Here is a 10844-nt window from a genome sequence, read left to right as displayed (position 1 = left end):
ATCCTTCATGCTCGCTCAGCCCCAGAGCCCAGAGCAGTCAATCTGAAATAGAGAGCCTAGCAGCTGAGAAGATGACCCATTGAACAACACCATCGATGGTTGGTTTTGCATCTTTTAAATCCCTTCAAACAAATGTCAGTATTTGCAGTAAGCAAGAATGCTGATCAGATAAACTGCTGTGTTTGGTGTAACAAGCCACACGGTTCTTTCCGTGTGAAGAGTGAAGAAAGCTCAAATTGGACTGGTAGAGAAGAAAGCTCAAAGTGGACCAACAATAGCAGCAGACATTTGTGTGCGGGGTTTGGTGATGGTTTACAGGGTCATGGCTTTCATCTTGCCCTGTCCGGCTTCTCGGCCGATGCCAGAAGTCCTTGCCAGGCTCTCCTCTTGCCAATTCACTTGAAAGCCACTACGACGGGGCTGCATCCTGGGCAGCCCTGTGACATATAAGTGACAAATAATGTCCTGAGCCCGGACGAGAGAGCTCAATAAGCTTGCTCAGGCTTCCTGCCTCACACAGTTAACCCTTCAGTTACAGTGGCTTTCCTATACATATATTTCTTAGCGTGAACCATCAACTGTGGGGAAAAAAGCCCCGTTCCTGAAGCACCTCCTGCCCAAGTGCCTGCCTGTCGCCGGCATCCCACGGGAGGAGAGCTCTGCGGAGCGCCCATCCCGCCGCCAGGGGGCGCCGCGGCCCCGGGCTGGCTCCGGCCGCGTCCGTCGCCATCGCGACGGGGCCGGGGCGGCCGCCAGGGGGCGCTGCCGGGGGGGAGCGGCCGCGGAGCTGCGCGAGGACCCGATCCCGGCCCATCCCGTCCCATCCCATCCCATCGCATCCCACCCGTCCGCGCCATGGGCAGCACCCTGCGGAAGAGCCAGGCGGTGCGGCAGGCGCCCGGCGGAGCACCCCCCGAGCGGCGGCGCCGGGCAGGTAGGCGAGCGGGCGGGAGGGCGGGGGGCACCTGCCTGGCAGCGCCTCGCACCTGGAGGGCTCCGGGAGCGGCGGGGCCGGGAGGGAGGCGGCCGGAGAAACTACCGCGGGCTTTCCGGCTAAACACTCAGGAGGGCTCCCTCTCTTGCTGACCCCTCCCTCAGCTACAGAACTTCGCTGTGCCTTCGGCAGGGGTGACCGGCGGTCCGACCGCCTGTGCTGGTCACCTGTGCCCAAACACAGCCTGGTTGTCTCTTGATTGGCTTTGTTTGAGGCCAGCGGGGCTGGGCAGGCTGTGCCATCGTCCCGCTCACGGGAGCGCGGGGGGATGCAGGGAGCAGGACCCCGGCTCTGGGGAGATGCAGGGAGCGGCACCCTGACCCTGGGGAGATGCAGGGAGCAGGACCCCGGCTCTGGGGAGATGCAGGGAGCAGGACCCCGGCTCTGGGGAGATGCAGGGAGCGGCACCCTGACCCTGGGGAGATGCAGGGAGCGGCACCCTGACCCTGGGGAGATGAAGGGAGCGGGACCCCGGCCCTGGGGAGTGCGGGCAGTGGTGCTGGGCGAGCGTTCCCAGCAAAAGCTGTGTCCTGAAGGGAGCCTGTGCTGGGGACCTTGAGTTAGACGGGAGCTAATGGCCCTCTGGTCCGTAGAGATGTTTTCTGTCTACCAGGATTGAGGCATTTTCCCACGACAGCATTGGGGAAATTTGTGTTTCAGCTGTCTGATTTGTCCGTCTTCTGAGTCAGAACTTCAGCCTGAGATTCTCCTTGGACATAGCATTTACTGTGCTCTCACTGGGCCTATAAAAGTCTGATGAAAGAAGATAAATAATGGGCTTGAAGTAATAAACACCGGAAAATGAACCTATGCTTACATCTGACACTGAACAGCAGTTCTGCTTAAATGAAAAGGCACTCTTAGGATGTAGTACTTCATTGAGCATCTACTACTGAAGGAATTTTTTCAGCTCCACCAAATCCTTGGGAAGGGGACTGTTTCTATATATGCAATGATTTGAGAACATTGACACTAAAACACCTCGGGAATTTTAAGGTATTATATAATATTTTAAGTCTTATTATGCATTTGGAAATTGTCGGATACTTGGCAAACAAAGAATGAAGATGCCTGTGTGGAAGAATTTGCGTAAGGCACAGCAGGAGCTGGCAAATACAAAGATGAGGTTTACAGCAGTTAAAACTCTGGAGATAGGCTTATTGTTATGGCTCTATATTGCTTAGTATCTTTCAATTATACCAACGCAAAATCCTCCAGTCTGAGTCAAAAGCCTGGCATTGGAAACATTCAATGTTCCTTGATCCTAAGAAGAAGGACTGGGAGGAAAAAAAAAAAAGAAAACTCTCAAACCACTGTCAAGAGAGTGCAGTTGCTCTTGTGCTTTCAGAACAGTGCAGTGACCTGATACCAGTTAGGGTTAATCCCCAACAGGTCCCTTACCTAATCCTGCCACTACCATGCTATGATTTAGAAATACCCAGTTTAGTTTAAAATCAGATACTGAAAGCTATGCAGGTGTGGTAGCACAGAGTCTGGGACAAAGTAAACTGCTGTGGAGTTATACCCAAACCTGGTTCCTCTGGCCAACAGTCTGTCTGCTGACACAAACTCAGAAATGAAGCCTGCATCTTAATGAGCCTCTTCAGCCTTGTGAAGCTGACTCATTTAGGGTAAATGACTTATAAGAACCTATTGTTTGGGCTTTGGTTTATATGCTCTGCTGTATCTTTGGTTTTTCAATTTAAGAACATTCTGCTGCCTGTTCTACAACTCTGGCAGTGTCTTAAAGTAATTCTCCAGGAAGGTTGGTTTAAAATGTGACATGAAGGTTTATATTTCAGCACCAAGGCAGCTTTGCTTCTGTAAGAGTTGTACACAAGTAGATTGTTATCTGAAATCCAACGTTCATTTCCTAAAGGAGCATGTCAAAGTTTTTAATGTCCACCAAGGACAAGAGATAAGGGAAATCATGGGTGCTGTAGAAGAGGTTAAACAGAAGATTAAAACAAACAAACAAACAAAAACCAGAAATGTGAATAGAGATACATAATTTACTTTAAAATGGAAACATAATTCAAATAAGCTAATTACTCATTGTTTAACTGACTCTAAAACACGAGCAATCTAAAATTAACCCCTTTCTGTAGTTAGTCATAACCAGCAATAGAATGTTTTAATATCTCCATGCACCCCTTGGACAAAGTATATCTAAACTTACGTGTGTTGTAGGAGGACGAAATTGGGCCATTGGTAGCTGTAAGAATTTCTTAATGGCTTTCTGGATTTTTTCCCACCCTTCCATCATTTTGACAATGGCAATGATAAATGTAGTTATTAATTTACTGTAAGATCTAAAAATGTTTAAAAAAATAAGCAGTGGGGAGCTGGCAATGAGCAAAACTGGCAAGAAAAATGGTGGCTAGCACAGGAAAAAGTAAAAAGTTTAAGATAAAGTGCTTGTATATGGTTTGCATAACATAGTTATTACATACATTCTCTTGTCCTTAGCTTGTGCTTTCAAAAGGGTTATTCTCAATCTTCAAATACCATTCAGTTTACTTCAACAATTGAGTTTTACACGTGCAGTATTTATGGCATTTTGTGGATGTAAAGGTATGAAAACTGGAAATAACTCAGAAGAGAGTGCTTTTCCTGATTTTTTTGTTAATTTGTTTCCACACCTTTTTAGTTTTCTATATTATAAACAGACGTTTTACTGTGGAAAGAACTAAGGACAAAATTCAGAGCTATACAATCAGGGACTAAATTTACACATCTTAGAATTAAGATAGCTTGAATTGCAGCTTTTGCTTTATAAAACATATTGTTTGTTTCTGTTGGACTGTACCTTGGTATAGCTTCAAGTGCTGTTTTTTTCTCCCAGGTCCTGGTGCTAGTTGAATTTTGTGAGCAGCTGTGTTTCAGCTCAGTTTGATTATGACATAGATTGAAGTTGCTCAGCTTCTTTTAGGACTGGGCACTGAGGATACAGCACACACTCACTGGTGGGCCTGGAAAGTTACAGTAGACATGGAATGAAATTTGGATTGGATTCTACAAAGGGAATTAACAAAGTAGCACTAAAATAATTGTTCCTCATTGTTAGTGGTAATCTGAGAACCCCTGAATGCAGCATAACTGTGAGATGGAATAACAGGGGATCCACTTTGGTGGTCCTAGTTCTGTGCTGGAGTACAAACACCAACAGTGATTAGGTTGCATTGACATTTACATGTGGTGTCTGAATAATGAGGCCCCAAATAGTTTTACTTTTGCAGTATTTCCTGGAAATGTGTTGACCATATAATTTACATGTGAGCAGGTAACAATAACAGATGTGTCATAGAACTCTTTATGGAGAAGAGTAGACTCAAATGTTTAATGTGGCTTAATGCCCATGTATTTCCTCTGCCCTTGTTAATAGTTATGCCATCCCCTTGATTTCTACTGTGAACGGAAACAGTGATTGGCCCTCAAAAATGTATGATACTTGTCTCCTTTTTTCCAGTCCTTTTCTATGGCCTCTCTATTTTCAAAACTCCACCCCTTCTTCCTGTCTGAAAGTTGTTCCTTCATTAAGCCCATCTTGGACACCCTTTGGTAGCGTGTCTTGTTATTGTTTTGATTGTGCCTGTAGAAAACAAACCAAATACCAGATAGAATCGTGCACTGTGTCTCACTCATTATGCCACATTGGTAGCTTATCATCCTTTTTCTTTATCACTGCTATCTCCTGAGAATGTTCTATCTTTGATGTCTTGCATGTTTTTGATACCTCCTGTTGCAATGCAACTTTTTGTAGTATCTCAGCCCGTTTTTTTCCAGTGCTTGGTTATTTTTTCCTCATTCCTACTTCTCAGTACCTTCCGTTTTGAATGTTGTGTCACATTGTAGGTCTTCCTCATAGAACCTGATTATATTTGATGGCCTCTCTTTTTCCTTATCCTCAGTTTGGTTTTACCCTCTATTTTTCTTACAAAAAGCTCACAGCTGTTGCTTTTCTTAGCATATTGCCTTTTCTACCTGTACTCTTTGTGCCTTGTACTACTGCGTATGTAGTTGGACTCATTTTTGGTAAACCATGTCAAGCTGTGTGACCTCCTGTAATTTTTTGGCTATTACAACCCTATCTGACCCAGCACTTTTGTTTGCATAAAAGAGATATAAATGCAAAGGGAGGGAGTAAGTAAAGCATGCAAATACTTTTATTTCCATAGAAAATAATGGTAGGTTAGTCTAGTGTAGTCCTAGCTTTTCTTAAGAATCTGCTAATGAACCGGTTTTGCATAGTGAACCGAGATACCATCTTATTTTGTCTTCTGTTCTAGGGAAGTTGCCTGTTTTGCTTGTTGAGTCAGCTGCTGGGGGAAGAAAGTGCTGTTTGGCATGGTCACCTCACCTGTGTCCTGGCCTTGCATCCCCGGTAGGGTGAGAAGGAAACTCTTGACTTCCTTATCTCCTCCGCTGTTTGCACAGCCTGACACAAAGCAAGCACGTCTCTGTAATTCTGGCTCACAGGTTGTAACATATTTGTTGTTTTACACCCGCCTTTCACAACCCTTTCCAGCCAGAGCTTTGTCAGAGCCCGTGTGCATCAGATTGATTTTGTCATATCACTTAGCTGGCAAGAGAGTTCAGAGGGCAGTGACCTGTTAGACTGTGCTGCTTCACTCACCTCACGGAAATGCTGTGTCATTGCTTGCTGGGCTGCTACAAGGAGGATTAAATTGTTCTGCCCAAGTCCTTTGTTTTTCAAAGACAAGAAACTTTGATTACTCTGAATTTAAATAAGTGGTTTTTTTCCCCCTACCTCTTAAAAAAAAAAAAAATTACATTTTTTTTAAGCCAAGTACCTAAGTACTTTCCATGGTGTAATATAATACCTCCTTAAACTTCATGCCCTTTCTGGGATATCACCTACAAAAAATTTTTTTTTTCCTTTAACCATGATCACTTTTAATACTGGCTCTTTTGACAAATAACCTGATTTTATGTGAGCTGTTTTCCACCATATTTTTTATGTTCTCTATGACTCAAATGCGAGCTTGATTACAAAGAGCTGTGTGGGATTGAATTAAATGGCTTTAGCTGTGGTAGAGACAATAAAGGAATGGCTGGTGGCAGTAGGGATAATGAATAGCACCAGCACCTGGGAGATCCTGTTCCAGCCCTGCTGAGTACTCTTTTACCTCTCTGTGCCTCAGGTGCCACACTTGAATAAGTGTGGCTGGTGGTGCTTCCTCCTCCTGTCAGAGAGTTGTTTATTTACTGACCAGGGAAAAAAAAGAAAAGGTAGCATGAGAGTATTAATCACAGTTTGTGGGAGCCACAGGTTTGTATTGACCACAGGAGTTTCAAGAAGAAAAGTCAGGAAACTCAGCTTTTTCAGGTCATCCCAAATAAAGGGTGAGCCAGTATGGATGGCACTGTGAGCATGATGTACCTACAGGCAGTCATACCAGAAATCAGCTTCCTTTGCTTTGATTTGGATTAGAAAAAGCATTATACTATTATGTGTAAATGCAAAAGCAACAGTGACTTTTGAAGGGAATAGACAAAAATCCATGTTAAAATTACCAGTATTGTAAGATTATATTTTCCATAATGATTGCATATAAATCATTAAATAAGATGTTGTAGCTTTTAGCACAGAAGGGCAGAGAAGCTTTATCTTGAGTTTTTCAAAGCCTAGTTAATTTAGTTCACAATGAAATAAAGTGGAAGATGGAAGTAGTCAAAAATACATAATTAATTTATGATTGCTTGTCTTTCACCGAGAAAGACATAATCTGAAATATATAATTTTTAAATTTATATAGCTTGTTCTGTTAGAGCTAACAGAGTTTGTAGTGGAGGTGTTCTAGAAATACTTGAGGCCAGCATGTGATGTTATGCTCACAGAAAACATCTCTGTTTGTGCTAATTAGAGCAACCTGGCTAATTCCTGTATGGTTTACTGTAAACAATTACATAAGAAGTGAGGAATGGCTGAAGACTTTCAAGAGCAAGTATCCACTGTCTGATACTGCTAAGGACTTTGGTGTCAGAGAGCACTACTAAGAAAGGCTGTGAGAAAGCCCATATCTAGTTGGTGTGGGGTTTAAAGTTCCATAATTATGATGGCTTTTCATAAAAAAACAAGGACTACAGTTGAACTTCTGAAATCAGTGAAGTAAAGTACTTTTTCGTGTTACAATTGGACTTCAAGGTAGCTGCATGGATACTTAGAAAAGCAAAAGGTAAACAAATGCCTGAAAGTAGGAATTACTTCTGCTAGGAACTAGGAACTGAGACCAGTTTCAAAAGCCCTTTTGCAGACTATCAGGATGTGACAGGTATGAACCTGAGTGGCTGGTTATTAGAGGCTGAGAGGTAGGTGTTTTAGTGTTGAGTTTCTTGCCTTAGGTTAGCAGCTCTTCACATTCTTCTGGGATTGCAAAGGTGGTGGATTAAAGTCCTCAAAACACAGTGCTGACCTATCTTGAGTGAAAAGCAGATTGGAGGATTTTGCTGAGTCAGTCCCCCGATGTTCATTAAAAAACTGAGCTGAAAAGAGTGAATTTTGTCATTTAAGGCCTTTGTTTGAGTCAGAACTTTTTTGTTGTGTAAATAGAGCTTTGAATCAGGCCCTCAGATGGATGTCACTTGAAAGTTAGTATTTTGTTTGATCTGGCATTCATCATTCCTCTGTCAGTATTTCTTCTTTGGCTTGTCTCAGTTTTGTAATTCCTACCCTGCTCTGTAGAGGTTAGATTAACAGTTCTCAGCAGATTTTTATTGTCCTTCGAGAAAACAGTGCTGTGAAGCTTTCTGCCATTTTCTGCCTTTTTCACATGTTGACTGCATTTGTTTTGCTGAGAATGATGAGAGTTTTTTTCTCCTCTACCTTAGAGAACTGAACACTTAGGTTGCCAAGTTCCCAAAAGAAAGTTTGTATCTACATGTTTTGCTACTTTATGGAAATTATTTTAAAGGCCGTTTATACTCATACAGTTGTGGTGAAAAAAGAATGTATGTTTTGTATGAAGGAGATGGGTGTTTTGGAGTAATACTGTGTACTGCAGTCAGGACTCTGCTAACAGAAATCTGTGACAAAGTAGACTCCCTGCTTCAAGTAGGTGGAAAGTTCAGTTATTCCACATTATGCCTTGATCATGATCCCATTCAACCTATCTTTTATTTAAATGGCAGAAGTTTTAAACCCTTGGATATGAAAAGCATATTAACAAGAATACAAATAAAATTGAAAGGCTTTACAGCAACACACTGAACGAATATAAGCAAAAGCAGTTTAGAGAACTTCTGATTTCTTAGGAAAATGCGCTTTACTCTTTTGCCTGTGAGTCTTGCTAGGTTTTGGATTTGAGAATGTCATAATTTAAGCCCAACTGGCAGCTCAGCCCTACACAGCTGCTCACTGCCTCCTCCCTGGTGGGATGGGGGAGAGAATCAGAAGAATGAAAGTGAGAAAACTCATGTATTGAGACAAAGGAAGTTTAAAAGGTAAAGCTAAAGACATGTATGTCAGCAAAGCTAGGCTTCAATTTCCTATCAGTTTTGTCAGTTCAACTGATTGCAAGGCATCCTCTCGGTGTGGATCTGTAATATGATCCAGGCTGGAGGTGTGTATTTTAAAGGCTTGGTTTCTTTCCCCTTGTAATCTGAATGATGTAATGGCTGTGTTCCCACCAATACCAAATGTTTGAGTTTATGCAATGGAGGAGGTAGTGACCTGTCTTGGTAGTGCAGAAATGAGCAAATCTAGTAGAGGGAAAACCTGAAAATTTCTCAACCTAAAAAGTTCACTTGGACACAATGTAAATGTTCATCACTGTATGAAATGGCCTGTACTTCTCAGATGTCTGAAGATAGGGCTGTAAAACAAGTTACATGCTTGTTTGGAAACATTACAAATTTAAAGGCATCTTCTGAACTACTGGATTAGAGGCGGATATTTTTAAAATCATAGTTTGTCAAAAATGTGAAGTTTGTTCTTGTTGATAATGTTCTTCTGTGTGATACAGAAAATCTAGGTAAATAAGTGCAGACTTTTGCCTTGAAGTTCCACTTCCAGATCTTCACAGTGAGTAGTGGAAGGGTAAGTGCTTTCCATGGGTCCCCATATCCTGCCTCAGCAGCCCGTGGGATCCCTGGCTGTACACTTTTGCAGAATAAGGTGGTTCTTATCCTGCAGCAGTTCTGCTTATGAGGTTACACAACCAACAGTCAAAAGTTCAGAGGCCTCGGTACCAGGGAGGACTTTGGTTTGTGAGGAAGCTCACTCCCAATAAGGAAGGATATGGATTAAAAATACCATAGTTGCTTCACTGCATTTTTTTTCCCCCCTCTGCTCGAGAAGTGAGGTTTAAAAGGTGGGGTTTCTTTCTGTTTTAACAAGCTGCTGAGCAAAACTGGCAGTTTTTGCCCTTACCAGCAAGGGAAATGTTGCTATCTCCTCTTTGTCCCTGTCAATCTGTACAGATGTGCCTTCTGCCTGGCACCAGCTGTGGTGCGTATGGGATCCTTCCCTGGGCTGGCTGAGCTTGTTGGAATGGTGGGAAACTGTCCACAACTTTTCTTCTCCTGGGTTAATTTTCTCCTGGGTTAGTGAGTTGATATAGCTCGTGCAAAGGTCTGACATCTGCCAGGGCTGGTGCCAAGTATGCAGACAGCAAGGAGAAGAAGAAAACAGTGTGGTAGAAGAGAGTAGACTTGTCCCTATTTGATAGTATTGATTTGTTGGATCAATTCACACATGAGGGAGCACTTGGAGGGTCATAATTTAGGCAGCACTCAACAGCCACCATCTAGATCGGGACTAGCAAAAACCAAAGGTGGTGGTAGTGCAGGGCAAGAGCCTCGCTGGATCTTCCTTCAGTTGCTGTGAGTTACTACAAACTTACTGAAGTAACACCGATAATTACCAGGCAAAGAGAGTCATCCTCATCCTCACCACTACATCTCTGAGGGTTATCCAGAGCAGATCCATGATTCAGGTTCCCCTTATCAGCCTCACTCTGCAAAACAGTGTCTGCTGATTCATTTTTGGAAAGTATTGATTCGCCTGGAGTGTGGGTTATTGTAACTGCTGTTAAAGGATGGAATTTTATGGAGACCAAGCAGGTGACGCACAGAGCGCTTTCTGCTTTGTCATCCTGCCTGTGGCAGGTTGCCCAAACCAGCAAGGGAGAGGCCCCCAGCAGCAGAGGCAGCCAACATACAGAGTCTTTCAAGTCTCTGCCAGAGGTTATGGTTGCCTTTGGGTTTTGGGGCTATTGCTAAAGCTTCGCATCTCTGGCACAGATCTACCTGAAAATAATTGGAGATGTTTATATAAATGCCTGTGTTGTCTAATGACTAGATTTTATCTCAGTGAAGATATAGTTTTAGGTGAACATTCCTGAGGTTGTTCAAACTTGTTGTAGGAATAAAGTATTCCTTCAGTTGCTTCAGGTATATGCAGAATTGTAACTTTGATAATATACTGAAGCAAAAAATTATCCTCTGTGAAGGCTGTGAAGTTATTATTTGTGAAGGCTGTTCAAAACCTGTATTCTTTTTGTCTTTTTACATTTGTACGTTCCCCAACTAGAAAAGGAAAAGTATTATCTATCACTAATACTACTATTAAGTATTGCATAACAATTCTGATCCTTAAGCCCCTTTACCACCATCAGCAATGTTCCCAATGCCTTTGTGAGATAAAGGAATCTTATCACTAAGTTTCAGAGAAGAAATCAGAGATGACAAGATTACAAACCAATTTTCAATGACTGCCTTTTTTCGTTTGTGTCTGTGTGTGTGAATGCTTTTCAGGTTTGCGGGCTCAGTGCCCAAGGAATGTATGCATAGCATTCAGTATGGCTGTTTTTTTAAGTATGGGCACGTG

At 42.8% G+C, this 10844-nt stretch overlaps 1 protein-coding gene across 1 annotated transcript in view; it reads left to right on the top strand.

Annotated features, from left to right (window-relative positions):
* The first annotated feature begins 833 nt into the window (after nt 1-833).
* Nucleotides 834-10844, top strand: part of TXNRD1 (thioredoxin reductase 1) — a 38598-nt gene continuing 28587 nt past the window's right edge. The window contains exon 1 of the mRNA XM_050324940.1: nt 834-934. Within this exon, the coding sequence (XP_050180897.1) occupies nt 856-934 (79 nt within the window). The 5' untranslated portion in view covers nt 834-855. The remainder of the gene's footprint in view (nt 935-10844) is intronic.

The sequence above is a fragment of the Myiozetetes cayanensis genome, unplaced genomic scaffold, assembly GCF_022539395.1.
Source record: "Myiozetetes cayanensis isolate MyiCay16 unplaced genomic scaffold, myiCay2020 scf3, whole genome shotgun sequence".
NCBI lineage: Eukaryota > Metazoa > Chordata > Aves > Passeriformes > Tyrannidae > Myiozetetes > Myiozetetes cayanensis.
Note: the sequence above shows the minus strand (reverse complement) of the source record. Positions and strands in the feature narration are given on the sequence as shown.